The sequence below is a fragment of the Eleutherodactylus coqui genome, chromosome 6, assembly GCF_035609145.1.
Source record: "Eleutherodactylus coqui strain aEleCoq1 chromosome 6, aEleCoq1.hap1, whole genome shotgun sequence".
Classification (NCBI taxonomy): domain Eukaryota; kingdom Metazoa; phylum Chordata; class Amphibia; order Anura; family Eleutherodactylidae; genus Eleutherodactylus; species Eleutherodactylus coqui.
In genome coordinates, this window is record NC_089842.1 from 6223167 (window position 1) to 6241726 (window position 18560).

The window sequence follows — 18560 nt, forward strand, 5'->3', positions numbered from 1 at the left end:
ACATGTAACACATTACGATAACTAACATTTTCTCCACCTGCAGCTCGGTAGATTTAGGGCTCCGGGGGGCCATATTGGTTATCCAGCTTTTCCAGGAACAGATACAGTAAAGAATCAGCTATCACACATTCCTATTGGAAGCAATGCCTTGGCTACTGTTGTACCGTGTTTTGCAGATGGTGTTCGGACATGTCTGATTCTACTCTGCCATTCTTTCGCTATTACTCATTGCCCGACACCCGCCAAGTCCTATACCGCTTCATGCGAGGTTTGTTCCTATTGTTATATTCTCACTCGCTGCCCCTTCATTGACTTGTTCAGGATTTTCTCCGATTGTGCAGTTTTCATTTGGAATTTTCGCCTTTCCTAATTTGCACCCGCCATTAACCCCGTCATGGACTCAACCTCATTTCCTGCCTCTCATTCTCTTTCTTCCTACTCTACTGGAGATTTTTTTCCCTTGTGGTTTTTGGCTCCCTGATAGAATAGTTTGACTCAGTATAAGGGGGGAGAAGGGTGAGAACATCACGTCTGGAAGGGAGAAAGAAGGCATTTAGGACCGGATCAGACACCAAGGGATCAAGACAAAGCGGAGTGAGTACAGAGTGTGAGTGTGAGAGGTGCAAGTGTGCCGTCTACTGAGGACCATCCACTGAATGACAGCTAATCAGGTATATATATATACAGGTCCGAAGGGCCACTCACAAGGTCCAGAAGGCTAATAAACACTATATAGACATGTGTAGCACCACGGGCACAAAGCTGGCACTGTGTAACAGACCAGATGTGAAATGTTGCAGAGGAGTGAGAGTTCTCATCATTCTACATCATCGCACTGATTCTCTCACCGTGACTGATCGCTTCCTCTGCTAAGCTCATATTATACCCTGCATGTACCTACAAAGTACATTCATCAGAATTATAACATACTGGATTGGACTGCTGTCAGTCACAGTGGACTGTGGGCTATTAAAGGGGTTTTTGACAGATTGTATATAAGTGAGCTCATCTAATAACCATCTACAGAGCGGTAATGACTGCATGTATATAGATCCGGAGGAGCTGAGCAGGTTGATATGTAGCTCTGTGGGGAAAGATGCAGTCATTTATTCCTTTATATCCCTTTCTATACTTGGGAGTCCAGTGGGCGGAGCTATAAGTGATTGACAGCCTTCTCTGTATGAAAGAGTCAAAATGGAAAGAATACTGAGAATAAGGCACAACCAGGTAAAATAGAGATGTACAAGTCCACAGATTTAGTATCCATCTTCTTTGTTTATTGATAAAAAGATGAATTTCGAGGCGATATACCTCTCCTCTGTATTGCTGGGGACACAGGTCAGGTTTGGGTGGGATGAGCCTGAACGTGGGAGTTCCAAACTCCATAGTACCCAATATATATTAATTTATTGTTGGGGGTGCTCCACTCTTGTTTTCTACTGCCTAGCCTTGTCTATGTGACTGTACATACAGAGAGAGCTGTCAATCACTGATAGCTCCGCCCACTGGACTCCTAAGCATAGAGAGTGCAGGGATTTACCAGCATAAACTAGGAGTTCTGCTTAGTCTTTTCCTACAATCCTATATATCAATCTGCTCGGCTCCTCCTGCTCTATAATATGATGCTGAAGGACCAGACATCATTTTGGAAATTTACTAAGCCCAGCATTTCTGACTCCGGGCTTAGAATGATTTCCTCAGCACACTGAATACAGGAATACATCCCGGCAGCTTCATGCACCTTCTCAGAAATGTGCGCCAGGTCCGACCTGCTGTACATTTCCGGCATAAATTAAACATAAATCTGTTGCTTAGGGCAGCCACACCCCCTCCCAGTGAGCCCCACCCACTTGTCAAAAAGAGGTGGGGCCAGCTCAGAATGAAGAAAAGTCAGACATTTCTACAAAAATACTGCCTTGCACAAAAGTTTCAAACTTATTTGCACCAGGAAGTGGCATAAATTGGTTTATGAACGTGCCCCATGTTCAACGCTAGGCAATAGCAAAACGGTTGACATCAATATGACAAAAGCCCGTGTGATGTAGACTATTACTGACCATACAGTGCTTTATACACAGCTTCATTAACCCCTTACTGATGGGCACATTTTAGGCCTTAATGACCAACCAATTTTTCACTTTTTGTCTTTGTCGCATTCCTAAAGACAGAACTTTTTAATTTTTATAATTAATAATGCCCCTTATTCATCACCATAAAGAGCCATATGGGCGGTCACTAAGGGATTAAATTTACAATTAAAGTGGTTGCCCAGGACTACATCGTCAATAGTTGACCTGTGGGGGGTCCATTGCTTAGAATTCCTGCTAATCAGCTAATTGAAGTAACGGCTGTGATTGGGTGAGCTTCAGTGCATACCAGGCACAGCGCCGTACATAGTGGCTGTGCCTGGTACTGCAGCTCAGTCCCATTCACTTGAAGTCATGTGATCAATGAGTGAACATGAGGCTCACTAGAATGTCACTGCCTCTTCAATCGGCTGATCAGCTGTGGACCCCCGCCAATCAAGTATTGATGAACTCCCCTGAGGTCGGTACATCAATTATGTAGTTCTGTAAAACCCTTTAAGTAAAGGACTGGCATAGAGCAGCACGCGGCCTCATCTCAACTAGGGAAGTAGAAGCCCGTGGGGTAAACCAATTGGGATATACAGATCTTATAATGAGAACGCTAGGCTACATATAAAAAGAATACACAGTTCTGGACAATGTGGGGGGGTGGGAGGGGTCTGGGGGGGGCTGTAACGGGATTCAGCACAGAAGTAATATTTATATAGGTTTTGTAACCTAGGAAAACAGGAAAGGGGGATGAAATGTAAGAAGCGGCGTGGATTGAGTTTGGTCACTGCTAATACCAGATTATTATAGATGATCTCCCCAATCTGAAATGCTCAGAACTTCGGTTAATGAAGCTCGGATACAAAAAGTTGATATCAATGAAAACAGAAACTCAAACAACTTTGTTACACAACAACAGAAAGGTCATCCCCCCCCCCCCCCCACCTCCGCAGAGGTGTCAATGTGGCCCCCTTTGTCACCGGACACACATGGAGCCTGTAGCTCCTGCCGTACACATTGTAGCAGATCACGACGGACTGATGCAGTGGCTTCTGGGATGCCGCAGATCATGGTGGGTGGTCCGGGGTGCATGTAGACTCGCCCGTACGCTCCCCGTAGGCAGGTGGGTTTCCCCTCCCCCACATTCTGATATTACATTTGTTGCCTAAACTGGAAGGTGGTTTCATCACTGAACACTGAAGACTCCATAAAACCGTCACTTCCCATTAGTTTGCTTATCCTCACAGAAAAAACGTCGCCGCGCTTTGTTGTCCGGTTTTAGGGTCGGTAACAATTACAACTAGAAGGGATAACATCACAAAGATTTGCGCAGAATCTTCCACACTGTCAGCGGTGGGACGTCCGACTCTCTGCTCGCTCTGATGCAGCTCTGAGAACTTCATGTTCGCACGGACACGCTCCAGTGTTTCCACGCTTACTGCTAGACGGACGGATGATTTTTGCTTAGAGATGAAACCTTTTTCCTTAAAGTTGGAGTTGCACTTGCCTCAGGCGGCTGGGATTTGGGAGGAGGGACATCTGCCTAGAAAGTTCATGGGGGCTACCCATCCCGATTCCCAACCGCTCCGCTGAAATAATGAAAAGGGGAGCGATGGTAGTAACAATAATTGTCATGATGCCTGTTCGCAGCAAGGCCGAAGTGAGGGACAACCAGGTAGTCGCACCCCACCCCGGTGTCGCTATGAACAAAGTTTATAGGAGGGGTTCATTGGGCTTGTAGTCCCTCCCCTGGAGGAAGGTGCATTACTTGTTGTAGTGCAGGTGGTCTTAGGTGAGAAGGAACTCCGGGAGTCGGGGCAATGGGTGAAACAATAAAACTCGCAGTCTAGTCGCAGTTTTCTTTACAGATGAGATACGGATCCACTTTCTAAACATTGACGGTGATTGGAGAATTGCTTCTTACTTTCATAAATTCATTATCGTTCTCCATCTTTCTTTCTATTCTAATCCTTTCTGGTACTAAACTCCACCTTCCTTCTCACAGCGCTGCTCATCTCCCAACCAACTTCACCTGCCTAACTCCTCCAACTGAACAACAGCCAACAGGGAGACTCTCCCTTTTCTCCTCCAATCACAGTCACCCCACTGTCTCTCAGCCAATCCCAAAGCTGCTGCCATCAGGTGGAATGGCTAATAGGGACAAAGACAGCTGACAGCCAATGGGGAAAGAGAGTGGTTGTGGGGCAGATTATCCCTTACCCTTACATAGTTAATAGAGATGAGCCAACCTACTCGGCCACGCCCCTTTTTCGCCCGAGCGCCGCGATTTTCAAGTACTTTTGTACTCGGGCGAAAAGATTCGGGGGGCGCCGTGGGTGAGTGGGGGGTTGCAGCAGGGAGTGGGGGGGGGGGAAGGGAGAGAGAGAGGGCTCCCCCCTGTTCCCTGCTGCTACCCCCCGCTCCACCACGCCTCCCCCCGAATCTTTTCACCCGAGTACGGAAGTACTCGAAAATCGCGTTGCTCGATTGAGTAATTACTCGAAACGAGTAGGTACGCTCGTCTCTAATAGTTAACCATGTCATTTCCTCACTGGGGTTCTCCAATCACCAAAGTCCTAATATTATAAATACAGATTTACAGTTACTAAAAGACATAATATAATTATACCCAATATTTTGCAGTGCCCACTCTGGGCCACTACCCACTTACACATTGTGCGCCCACTGGGCAGATCCTAATAACAGACTGATAGACATGTAAACAGGTCCAGCCTGAAGGTAGGTTCCGACTTCTTATGACCAGATTTAGCAGCCATTCTAGCCGTCTGTCAGGACACAAAGGGTTACTAAGAACAGCCCATACTGTCCAGCTGAAGTCCTTATCTCTACCACATAACTCATGGGGGGGGGGGGGGGGGGGGATTCCTGCGAATCTTCTAACAACAGATGGGATGTTATAAACAAACACGTCTACAAGAGTCTCTTACTGTCTCCGCCTTAATAGAACAACTCAGAACAATATAAATGAGACATTTGATTCAGACATGAGAGAATCACTCAAGCAGACTGTGAATCTGTGAATTGTACCGTGACATATGCTAAAGCAGCAGTAAGAGTGGAAACAAAACATATTCTGTTACTGCGGCTTTTAATGTACTGGTGCTTAGCCTCCATCGGTATTTTGCATTTCACCAGATTACTTAGTCTGTCGGCTCCACCAAAAACTGTTAGAGTACTTCTTTAAATTTAGAATCGGCAATAAGGTTACCGGGATCTGAATTCTCTCATCTGTCCAAATTAATTAACAATGATCATTGGAGAAAGAACAAGAGACATTAATTGTGCGAAGTCACTGCTGTGCTGTTTCTAAAGAGTCCAGCCCAGTTTAACTTTATTTATAGTGTGAGCAGACAAAGAGAGTCTAGTGGCCGATCATGGTGGACTGCCTTCATGAACTTAACAAATCATGACAAAGTTTAATGAATAATCATGTGACTCCTTGCCCACACCATCCCATCCTAATAAAGGAATGCAGACACAATGACAAAGTACGGTGTCTAGGGAATGTCCAAAAATACCTCAGTCAGGTCTGCCCAGCTGTATAAGTTTTGTATTAACCCATGAATGACAAATGTAATATCACCCTAATACCTTCACACTTTTATCCTGGGCAGGTAGCAAAGGAGATGCTAGAAACAGAAATATGAGGTCTGGTCATTACACACCATGAAGTAGAATCCTCATCACACGGCCTACGGAGAAATATCCACATTTTATTCATTTCCAGCTGCAATCTAAATTATTCTCCCCTCATTAGAAATTTGGTTTATTTGCAAAATTTACAAACTTTCAGCTCTTTAAAAAAAAAAAAACAAGAACAATTTACATAACTCAACACAACTAATATAATAAGCGGCTTCTCCAGTGTCTTCGAATTCACCACGAGATGCTACTTTTACTGACTTCTGCAATCTCAGAATTATTCCCTGTCCCCATGACAAGTGTCTTTAGTGCTTAGTGAAGCCCTATTTTGCTGTCATGACCGGCTGCAAACGGGATATAGAGTCCGACAGCAGCTTCTTACCCCGTTCCTCATGGACAACGGCCTCCAGCTCACTAATATTTTGGGGTTTGCGCTGCAGCCACTTTCTTCACATCCCAGCAAGGATTTTCTATGGGGTTCAGTTCAAAACTGTGACGGCCACTCCAGAATCTCCCAGGACTTCTTCTAAAACCTTGGTGGACTATAGGGTCTGTTTGGGATTATTCAGCTGCTGGAAGGTCCAATGATGCCCAAGCTTCAGCTTCCTTACAGAAGACATGGCATTTTCTCCTAAAATAATAGAATGCTTAAAAGGGACCTCCGGGATCATTGGATCCTACAGGATCATTGGGTCCGCTGGGGTCATCAGGTCCTCCGGGATCATCGGGTCCTCCAGGGTCATCAGGTCCAACCCCCTGCTCAATGCAGGATCATGGAATCATCCCAGAAAGATGTCTGTCCGGCCTCTGAAGACTTCCACTGAAGGAGAACTTACCACCTCTCATGGCAACCTGTTCCACTCATTGATCCCCCTCACTGTCAGAAAGTTTTTTTTAATATCCTACTATCAAGGATTTCCTGATACTTCATTGAATCCATCTTGTTTTCCACACACTGCAGATTTCCAGTGCTGGAGGAAGCAAAGTAGCCCAAGTGCATCACCGAGCCACCACTATGCTTCACTTTAGGCAGGAGGTTCTTTTCAGCATTTACTTCCTCCTTCCTCCTACAGGCGTACCATTGATCCAGAGGCCTGAAAAGCTTCAGTATTCTTTAATTGGTTCACAGAACAGAATCCCAAAACTCCTGTATTTATATGACTTTTCTTGTGCTTTTGGGTCAGTAGGGGTGATGTCTTGGAGTTCAGCATGAAGACCTTCACTGTTTAACATGAGCCTTACTATGCAAACAGAAACCTCAGTTCCCATTGCCACCAGATCTCGCTGCAGGTCTTTTGCCATCACTAGAGGGTTTTTGATCACCTGTCTCCTATGGAAGCAGGTGACAGCTGGTGATAGCGCCCTCTTTCTGCCACCTCCAGGTAGTGCAGCCATTGCTCCTATACCTTTGAGCTTGTGAACTGCTTCCACTTGTATCTCTAGAAACATTTAGCACCTTTGTATCTTTTTGTATTCTTTTCCTTGATTGTATAAGGCAATGATCTCTTCTATATCTTTTTGCACCGCTCTCTTGACTTATTTCTAACAAACAGTTAAATGACACAGACAACAAAGTCCGCGACAGTCGAGCTATTTGGTGTTTTTATCTCAAGTGCACCTGATGAAACTAATGAAGCCCTTAATTATTTGCATCAGGTGTGCTTGAATTAACACTTGATGTGCAAATATGTGCCTATGGGTGATTTTATTCAGAGGGTGATCATTCTGAGCAGTCACTAATAGTGGCATTTTGTGAAGCATTTGGGGAAACCATCTATCTACCTCCATTCATGTGATAACACAACTTGCCTTACACTCCTTTCTTTCCACTTATTTTCTGATAGAACGATGCTCCTTCCTGCTATTGTCATATTTTCCTTCATCATAAATACTGTACAAGTAGAAGACAATAAGATCCCGTCGTCTTGCTGTGGAAGCCCTGGACTTCCCGGGATTCCTGGGACACACGGCAATACAGGATCATCGGGAAGGGATGGTCGAGATGGCAGAGACGGAGCGCCGGGGATAAATGGGCCCAAGGGAGACCCTGGGAACCCAGGTAAGCAAAGCTTTCGAATAGTGCTGTCCACTTCAAAGGGGGGGGGGGGGGGTTATAAACTGTCTTCAAAGCACAGTGATGAATAAGGCCGGTATTATCTGAGGTGCCGTCCTCCATGCAGAACAATGTATGGGATTGTAAACCATTATGGGACTGTTGGGGTGAATATGTGAGACGGAGATCTTTTTGGTCTCCATTTCACAATGTTTCTGCCACTATCAGTCTTTTACACTGGAAAGAAAGGTGTTACGCACGGTGTTTTTCTATCCAGTGTAAATGACTAGTGGAGATGGAAACTACTGATGTAGCAAAGTTTAACTTGATACTTAATGAGTTAAGAAAAATATTTGTGCCACAGTTTATTTGCCTTTCCAATGGCTTTTCTTACATTGACCACTTAGTAAACGTGGATGGGGGCAGGGCAAATTCGCGGAACTTAGCCCTGCCCCATTCCGCCTCTTTTCATTGCAAATAGTGCAGAGAGGCGGAGAGGAGGCAGAGAGGCGGCTGGAGTTCAGTTCTTGCTCCTGGCTCTTCCATCCTCCCCCCCTGCAGAGAGAGACAACGTATATCGGCTCGGCGTGAAAACCGAGCCGATATACCTTCATGTGAATCCAGCCTTACAAAAATCTCATGTAATAAATCTGATTGGTCGTGTAATCAACAATAGATTTAGTCTGTAAGATAAAAGGGCGCACAATACATCTAACGCACTTAAAAATGCCCAAAGGTTTTCAATCCAACCAACTATTAGCCAACTGGGGAGGTTGATAATGACTATGGACCAATCTATCTCTCATGCACTTTATGGAAAGTGCATTGTGGTCTATCAGAAATAATTCCATTGAGATTCTCGCCCATAGTCAAAATCCCCCATTATGTGTTAATAATATCCAGGGCCTGTTTAGTTTTATCATCCTAGGTTACAATTAGTCTTAGAAATAAAGGTGTCCTTTTCCCTCGTGGTCAACAGAGTGGACCGATCCAACCATAACGCATTATAGGCAGAATGAAGAACCTCAGTGGGCTATAGCCCCTACAGGCACACCGATTGGTCAGATCATGGGCCGGCTCCCTAAATGTGTTGATATTGAGCAATTATGCCAAATATGTAACTCCTGCCCCTTTAGTATCCCTTTCCTCAAAGATCGTGGATGATTACTACTCCACCTGTGTGTTAGAGGAGGTGACTTTATAAAAGGTTTTGGTAATAATCAAACCCCCTTGATCATGTTTTTCAATAAATGTTTTCTAAAAACATGAATTTATTAGGGAGAATCTCATAAGACGCATGCCTATATTGTTGTAATGAAGGTATGACAAGAATGCCTCAAAGGACTCTATGGTCCCATCCCAAAGGAGAAATATGTCATCAGTGAGCGTCCCCAAAAAACACTCTGCTATATCTGCGAAGACCAAAGTATCCTCCCACCAGCCAAGCCGTAACAATTCAATAATTAGGTTATTGTGCCCCTAGTCTGCAGGAAGTATGTAACTGCCACGACCATGGGGGGTGCTGCTGTACAAAGCTTCCACAGCGACGGATGCCAATAAGACATTGTCATCCACCGATCTTCCATCAATCAGGGGTGTCACCGAAATAGCAAGGCAAGACTTCAACAAAATCACAGAGAATCCTATCCACATGGAGGCTGATATTCAATTTGAGGAGACCTTTATACCCCTTAGGTAATGCATAAAATGTAGGCATCTGCGAGCGACTGGGTATCCAAAAATGTAATTCTTTCTTATGGGTCAAATGTGACTCCAATATAGTCAAAAGTATAATTTTCAGACTTCTTCAAAGAACCTCATAACAATCCTTGTCCTTTAATAAATCATGACACATTGATACATATTGTTTACGATCAAGGAAGACAATATTGCCACCCTTATCAGAGGGATTAAGGAATGTTGTCAGCTCTACACCTGGTGATATCACCCTACCAGACCCCACTGTCAGCTTCATACCTGGTGACATCCCACCACCAGACCCCGTTGTCAGCTCTACACCCGGTGACATCCCCCCCCAGATCCCATTGTCAGCTCTACACCTGGTGACATCCCACCACCAGCCCCCCGTTGTCAGCTCTACACCTAGTGACATGCCACCACCAGACCCCATCGTCAGCTCTACACCTGGTGACATCCCCCCACCATACTCTGTTGTCAGCTCTACACCTGGTGACATCCCCCCACCAGACCCCATTGTCAGCTCTACACCTGGTGACATCATTCCACCAGACCCTGTTGTCAGCTCTACACCTGATGACATCCCACCACCAGACCCTGTTGTCAGCTCTACACCTGATGACATCCCACCACCAGACCCTGTTGTCAGCTCTACACCTGATGACATCCCACAACGAGACCCTGTTGTCAGCTCTACACCTGGTGACAGCCCACCACCAGACCCCATCATCAGCTCTACACCTGGTGACATCCCACCACCAGACCCCGTTGTCAGCTCTACACCCGGTGACATACCCCGCCAGATCCCATTGTCAACTCTACGCCTGGTGACATCCCCCCCACCGGACCCCGTTGTCAGCTCTACACCTGGTGACATCCCACCACCAGCCCCCCGTTGTCAGCTCTACACCTAGTGACATGCCACCACCTGACCACATCGTCAGCTCTACACCTGGCGACATCCCCCCACCATACCCTGTTGTCAGCTCTACACCTGGTGACATCCCCCCACCAGACCCCATTGTCAGCTCTACACCTGGTGACATCATTCCACCAGACCCTGTTGTCAGCTCTACACCTGATGACATCCCACCACCAAACCCTGTTGTCAGCTCTACACCTGATGACATCCCACAACCAGACCCTGTTGTCAGCTCTACACCTGGTGACATCCCACCACCAGACCCCATCATCAGCTCTACACCTGGTGATATCCCCCCCACCAGACCCCGTTGTCAGCTCTACACCTGGTGACATCCCCCCACCAGACCCCATTGTCAGCTCTACACCTGGTGACATCCCTCCACCAGACCCTGTTGTCAGCTCTACACGTGGTGACATCCCCCCACCAGACTCTGTTGTCAGCTCTACACCTAGTGACATCCCCCCACCAGACCCCATTGTCAGCTCTACACCTGGTGACATCCCATCACCAGACCCTGTTGTCAGCTCTACACCTGGTGACATCCCCCCACCAGACCTCATTGTCAGCTCTACACCTGGTGACATGCCACCAGCAGACCCCATTGTCAGCTCTACACCTGGTGACATCCCCCACCAGACCCCATTGTCAGCTCTTCACCTGGTGACATCCCCCCACAATACCCTGTTGTCAGCTCTACACCTGGTGACATCCCCCCACCAGACCCCATTGTCAGCTCTACACCTGGTGACCTCCCCCAACCAGACCCCGTTGTCAGCTGTACACTTGGTGACATCCCCCCTGCCAGACCCCGTTGTCAGCTGTACACCTGGTGACATCCCCCCACCAGACCCTGTTGTCAGCTCTACACCTGGTGACATCCCACCTCCAGACCCCGGTGTCAGCTGTACACCTGGTGACATCTCCCCACCAGACCCCGTTGTCAGCTGTACACCTGGTGACATCCCTCCACCAGACCTCGTTGTCAGATGTACACCTGGTGACATCCCCCACCAGACCCTGTTGTCAGCTCTACACCTGGTGACATCTCCCCACCAGACCTAGTTGTCAGCTCTACACCTGGTGACATCCCCCTACTAAACCCCGTTGTCAGCTCTACACCTGGTGACATCCCTCCACCAGACCCCATTGTCAGTTCTACACCTGGTGACATCCCCCCACCAGACCCCGTTGTCAGCTCTACACCTGGTGACATCCCCCCACCAGACCCAGTTATCAGCTCTACACCTGGTAACATATCCCCACCAGACCCCTTTGTCAGCTGTACACCTGGTGACATCCCCCCCCAGACCCCGTTGTCAGCTGTACACCTGGTGACATTCCCCCTGCCAGACCCTGTTGTCAGCTCTACACCTGGTGACATCCCCCCACCAGACCCCAGTGTCAGCTCTACACCTGGTGACATCTCCCCCCCAGACCCTTTTGTCAGCTGTACACCTGGTGCCATGCCTCCACCGGACCCCGTTGTCAGCTCTACACCTGGTGACATCCCACCACCAGACCCCGTTGTCAGCTCTACACCTGGTGACATCTCCCCACCAGACCCCGTTGTCAGCTGTACACCTGGTGACATCCCCCACCAGACCCCGTTGTCAGCTGTACACCTGGTGACATCCCTCCACCAGACCTCGTTGTCAGATGTACACCTGGTGACCTCCTCCTACCAGACCCCGTTATCAGCTCTACACCTGGTGACATCTCCCCACCAGACCTAGTTGTCAGCTCTACACCTGGTGACATCCCCCCGCTAAACCCCGTTGTCAGCTCTACACCTGGTGACATCCCTCCACCAGACCCCATTGTCAGTTCTACACCTGGTGACATCCCCCCACCAGACCCCGTTGTCAGCTCTACACCTGGTGACATCCCCCCACCAGACCCAGTTATCAGCTCTACACCTGGTAACATATCCCCACCAGACCCCTTTGTCAGCTGTACACCTGGTGACATCCCCCCCACAGACCCCGTTGTCAGCTGTACACCTGGTGACATTCCCCCTGCCAGACCCTGTTGTCAGCTCTACACCTGGTGACATCCCCCCACCAGACCCCAGTGTCAGCTCTACACCTGGTGACATCTCCCCCCCAGACCCTTTTGTCAGCTGTACACCTGGTGCCATGCCTCCACCGGACCCCGTTGTCAGCTCTACACCTGGTGACATCCCACCACCAGACCCCGTTGTCAGCTCTACACCTGGTGACATCTCCCCACCAGACCCCGTTGTCAGCTGTACACCTGGTGACATCCCCCACCAGACTCTGTTGTCAGCTCTACACCTGGTGACATCCCCCCACCAGACCCTGTCATCAGCTCTACACCTGATGACATCAGTCCACCAGACCCTGTTGTCAGCCCTACACCTGGTGACATCCCACCACCAGACCCCTTTGTCAGCTCTACACCAGGTGACATCCCACCACCAGACCCCGTTGTCAGCTGTACACTTGGTGACATCCCACCACCAGACCCCGTTGTCGGCTCTACACCTGGTGACATCCCACCGCCAGACCCCGTTGTCGGCTCTACACCTGTTGACATCGCACCGCCAGACCCCGTTGTCAGCTCTACACCTGGTGACGTCCCACCACCAGACCCCTTTGTCAGCTCTACACCAGGTGACATCCCACCACCAGACCCCGTTGTCGGCTCTACACTTGGTGACATCTCCCCACCAGACCCCGTTGTCAGCTCTACACCTGGTGACATCCCACCGCCAGACCCCGTTGTCAGCTCTACACCTGGGGGCATGTGATCGTTTCTGTACTGGGGTCTCCTGTGTGATCCTCTCCTTTATACCTAATGCTCACAGATCACCTGACAGCGCCGGACTGCTGGGGGCCAATACTTTTGTCAACATAGTGTATATTGGATTGCTTTTACCCAACAGTTATACCTTCCCTGTGTTACTGCATCCAGGTGGAGAGTGAATAGGGGTTATTGCCCATAGCACGGTCGAGCATGTTTGTGTAACTCCCAAAGAAGTGAATTAAGATAACGGAGTTAATGCAAGACCAGATGACTACCTCACCATAGACAACTGTGGCGTTGGGATACCCCTTTAAGAACGACCCCTTGCTCCTCACTATTATTAATTATATGTCTTATAAACATTTCTGCTGCAACGAATTCTTCAAAGTCGATCAAAAAGAGATGCATATTAATGTGTAACATGTCATCCTAACAGGAGTCTCTGGAGCCCGAGGCCTGCCGGGTGAAGCTGGTCCGCCAGGAGCTCATGGAGAGCGGGGACAGCAGGGAGAGTGTGCAGTTGCTCCCCGTTCTGCTTTCAGTGCCAAACTTTCTCAGCTGAAGAGCCCTCCGATCTCCGGACAACCCGTCCCGTTTGGGAACGTTCTTGCCAATGAACAAGGGCATTACAACCCGGAAACTGGTCGCTTCAAATGTGCCGTCCCTGGTCTGTACTATTTTTCTCTCCATGGCACGGTGTACCGCGGGAATCTTCATGTGCAGCTGATGAAGAACGGACATTCACAGGCTTCTTTCTTTCAGCCGGGGGATGCAGCGAAGCCGGCGGGGTTGTGTGGGGGGGCGGCGTTTCACGTAGATCTTGGCGACGAGGTTTGGGTGCAGTTGGGGGACTATCCAGGTCTTTACTCCAGTAGTGGAACTGACAGCATTTTCACTGGATTTCTTATCTATTCTGACTGGGAACCAAATCCGCTGTTCCGTCCTCTACCGTCAGACGATGATGATCATAAAACAGTGTAGCATGAGATCAGCCGATGAAATGCTGTTGGCTGGCTATAAAGGGAGTATAAAAGCCACATATGTTGTAGCTCATATATTGAAGGCCTCATGCACAGACTGTACGGAGCACTAATACAAGGGCTTCAGTGCTGTGCTGAATTAGATGCCATATAGTTGTTGATTTTCTCCATAGAAGTCAATGGATAAAAGTTAAAGTGGCTATCTAGTAGTAGACTGCCAGGGTCTTCCGCATGGGATCCCAACCAATCAGCTTTTTCTAGCTTGTTGCACTCAGCTGATTTCTGCAGAAAATAGACAGCTCCATTCTCACTGCAGTGGCTAGACCTGGTATTGAAGCAAAGTTCCCATTCATTTCAATGCCTGCTATACCAAGTCAGGCCACTACAGTGAGAATGGAGCTTAGTGCACAACACCTATAAATAGCTGATCAGTGGGGGTCCCTATTGTTGGGCCCTCGTGAGCTACTATTGACAACCTATCCTGAGGACAAGTTATCAATACTGTGTTTCCTCGAAAACAAGACCCTGTCTTATATAAATTTTTGCCCCAAAAGAGGCACAGTGTCTTTTTTTTGAGGGGTGTCTTATAATACTCACCTAACAGCTGGCATTTGAGTCCCTGACACTGGGCTGCGGCACTGCTGCTGGCTTTCTGTAGTCCTGAACACCAACAGAGCATTTCTTCCTGGTAGTGAGGCTTGAATACCCAGCCTCCAGCAAGCTATTGCTCTGATTGGTTCATTGAGCGCTGCGTCAGCCAATCAGAGCTGGTGCTTGATTAATCAATCACAGCCATTCATTGAATGACATCATTGAATGGCTGGGATTGGTTAATCGAGTGATGGCTCTGATTGGCTGATGCGAAGCTTGATGAACCAATCTCAGCAATAGCTTGCTGGAGGTGGGGTATTCAAGCCAGGAAGGACTAGTCTGCCGGCGTTCAGGGCTACATGGAAGCCTGCAGCAGCGCCGCAGCACAGCGTGATGGACCTGAGCGCCGGCTACTAGGTAACAGAAGGAGGCCACTTCCAGTCCGCTTTCCTTACATCAGTCATAGCAGCGGTCCCACCGGCATGCATTATACCAGGAATACACGTGTTCTTTCATGGGCATTTTCAGTCTATGAACACGGACCAGAATAGGATAAGCTGTGATTAAAAAAAAAACGTGTTGCTTTTTTACGCACAGCATTGATCTGCATAAAAACCGCACATCTGAATACAGCAACTTAGTATAATGTGTCCGTGTGCCGTCCGTATTCAGAGGGCAGGAAGCACTCCTGTGTGAACGGGCCCTGATGCTGCGCTCAGGACTCTGAGGAATTGATTCACGATAATGTCTCTTTCTGTACGATGAAAGAACGTGACCACAGAGGACCGTAAGCCACGTGGGCCCCACGCCCCATAATAATCCCAATAAAATGATCGTTACCTGTAGACGCCGGCATCGTGCATTTTTCCTTTAAACAATGGATTTTAGTTCACTTAAAATCCATCTTTCAGCCGCTGATAGACCGAGCAGATACGTTCCATTTGAATGCATTTCGCTCATCTTCCAAGGGACTGCAGGATGTTCTCCCCGCGGCATGTTTAACCTAGCCATGAGGAGAGCAATGAAATGTGCCATCATCCTGGGCTCTGCAAATAACTTGTGGAGGTCCTTTTACATGCAAATGAAGATGACAAAGTGTTACTGGCTATAAACACTTTATGCAAATAGATCACTAAATCTTTCATTCTTTTGAAAGATTATCTTTGCGTGTAAAAAGGCCGTTAGTGTTGTTGGGGGGTGGGGTCACCAGGCCAGTAGTGTTATCTGTGCTATATATGTCCCATACTTCCCAGTCACACATGAATCCTCTTGAAGACTTTTGGCCATTGTTGAAAGTGTCAAAAGTTGTTATAAATTTATATTCCTAAATTCTTCTATGACTTTGTGATTTGAAATTGTCTTTTAATATGGTGACTTTCATGACTTCTATGTTGTGTCCGTGACTAGAGCAATGCTCCGCCACAGGGAATTCTGTCTTTCTACTAAGGTTGTGCGTCTGGGACCTGTGGTTCTACAGGGTTCCTTGTGCACACCTCCACAGGCAGGGGATAATTGAGCTGCCTGGGTGTGGTATTCTCCAGCAGCTAATCCCCCTGGTCTGCGGCAGATAAATACCAGCGAGATTATTGGTCATTTTAGTGCTTTATGTGTCACTGTTAATCCCACACAGAGTTGGTATTTGCATGCTTGTCTGAAGGGTCTCTTTCCCTGAATACGGTCTGGACAACTGTAGTCCTTGTCTGCATCACATGCAGACCCCCTCTTCCCTTTCCTCTGACAGTTGCGGCCTCCAGACGTCTGATGTCCTATGTGTGTGTCAGATGAGTGATGCCTGACACTGTTCCCTATGTCAGCATGGCGGCTGACTCTCTATCCCCCTGGTGTGAGGACACTTGGACTAACTATGATTGATCATCTGTAAGCATGTGAGCTTTGGGTGGGGTTCCTGTTATATGTTGTGTACAACCTGGTATGTAGATGTGAACAGGGACGTGTGTTATGTCTGTGCAGGTGGCCAGACATTTGCTCTATGTGCAGTCCTGTTCTGTGTTCAGTGAACAGTGCCATCTCCTGTGTGTGCCTGGTGCATCTCTTCAGACTCCTGATTAGGGATAGCCAGGTCTCAGATGAAGACAGTGAGGCCGACCTTATCAGGACAATCACTCTGCTTTTAGGCAAGGGTGCCCCACTTTCCCTGATTAGTAAGGGACAGGGGTCCTTCCATCTTTTGCATGGAGAGATGCAATTGGTCCTTGCTTTTAAAAAGACACAATTTTGCATCCGCACGGAGGCGTGGTGCTTTACTGTGCCAGACGGATGTAGCACTTCCTCTATTTAATCATTTGGTGATGAGATCTCATCCTGGCTTACAGTTTTTGTCCTGTTTCTCCAACACAAAGGGTCCCAATAGGACATTAACTGCACAGGATCAGGTACATATCAGATGAGGAACATGTGAATGTCCCTGGGATCTTATAGTCCTGCTGTGTGTTGTGGATTTGTATCCTGTCTGCGGTCCGTACATGTCAGCAGGTCTTACAGCTCCTTACATTACAGGGATCTTATAGTCCTGCTGTGTGTTGGGGATCCGTATCCTGTCTGCGGTCCGTACATGTCAGCAGGTCTTACAGCTCCTTACATTACAGGGATCTTATAGTCCTGCTGTGTGTTGGGGTTATGTATCCTGTCTGCGATTCGTACATGTCAGCAGGTGTTACAGCTCCTTACATTACAGGGATCTTATAGTCCTGCTGTGTGTTGGGGTTATGTATCCTGTCTGCGGTCCGTACATGTCAGCAGGTGTTACAGCTCCTTACATTACAGGGATCTTATAGTCCTGCTGTGTGTTGGGGTTATGTATCCTGTCTGCGGTCCGTACATGTCAGCAGGTCTTACAGCTCCTTACATTACAGGGATCTTATAGTCCTGCAGTGTGTTGGGGTTATGTATCCTGTCAGCGGTCCGTACATGTGAGCAGGTCTTACAGCTCCTTACATTACAGGGACCTTATAGTCCTGCTGTGTGTTGGGGTTATGTATCCTGTCTGCAGTCCGTACATGTCAGCAGGTCTTACAGCTCCTTACATTACAGGGATCTTATAGTCCTGCTGTGTGTTGGGGTTATGTATCCTGTCTGCGATCCGTACATGTCAGCAGCTCTTACAGCTCCTTACATTACAGGGATCTTATGGTCCTGCTGTGTGTTGGGGATCTGTATCCTGTCGGCGGTCCGTACATGTCAGCAGGTCCTACAGCTCCTTACATTACAGGGATCTTATAGTCCTGCTGTGTGTTGGGGTTATGTATCCTGTCCGCGGTCCGTACATGTCAGTAGGTCTTATAGCTCCTTACATTACAGGGGTCTTATAGTCCTGCTGTGTGTTGGGGTTATGTATCCTGTCTGTGGTCCGTACATGTCAGCAGGTCTTACAGCTCCTTACATTACAGGGATCTTATAGTCCTGCTGTGTGTTGGGGTTATGTATCCTGTCTGCGGTCCGTACATGTCAGCAGGTCTTACAGCTCCTTACATTACAGGGATCTTATAGTCCTGCTGTGTGTTGGGGTTATGTATCCTGTCCGCGGTCCGTACATGTCAGCAGGTCTTACAGCTCCTTACATTACAGGGATCTTATAGTCCTGCTGTGTGTGTATATATGTATCCTGTCGGCGGTCCGTACATGTCAGCAGGTCTTACAGCTCCTCACATTACAGGGATCTTATAGTCCTGCTGTGTGTTGGGGTTATGTATCCTGTCTGCGGTCCGTACATGTCAGCAGGTCTTACAGCTCCTTACATTACATGGATCTTATAGTTCTGCTGTATGTTGGGGTTATGTATCCTGTCTGCG

At 48.0% G+C, this 18560-nt stretch overlaps 1 protein-coding gene across 2 annotated transcripts; it reads left to right on the top strand.

Annotated features, from left to right (window-relative positions):
- Positions 1–268: 268 nt before the first annotated feature.
- C1QTNF5 (C1q and TNF related 5) lies at positions 269–14918 on the top strand. 2 transcript variants are annotated; one of them, XM_066572589.1, is made up of 3 exons: positions 269–594; positions 7583–7797; positions 13617–14918. In XM_066572589.1, the coding sequence occupies exons 2-3, from the start codon at positions 7587–7589 to the stop codon at positions 14159–14161; spliced, it is 756 nt and encodes a 251-aa protein (XP_066428686.1). In that variant the 5' UTR covers positions 269–594; positions 7583–7586; the 3' UTR covers positions 14162–14918. The 2 variants fall into 2 exon arrangements, with proteins under 2 accessions (XP_066428686.1, XP_066428685.1); XM_066572588.1 differs by having other exon boundaries at positions 593–671.
- The last annotated feature ends 3642 nt before the right edge of the window (positions 14919–18560 follow it).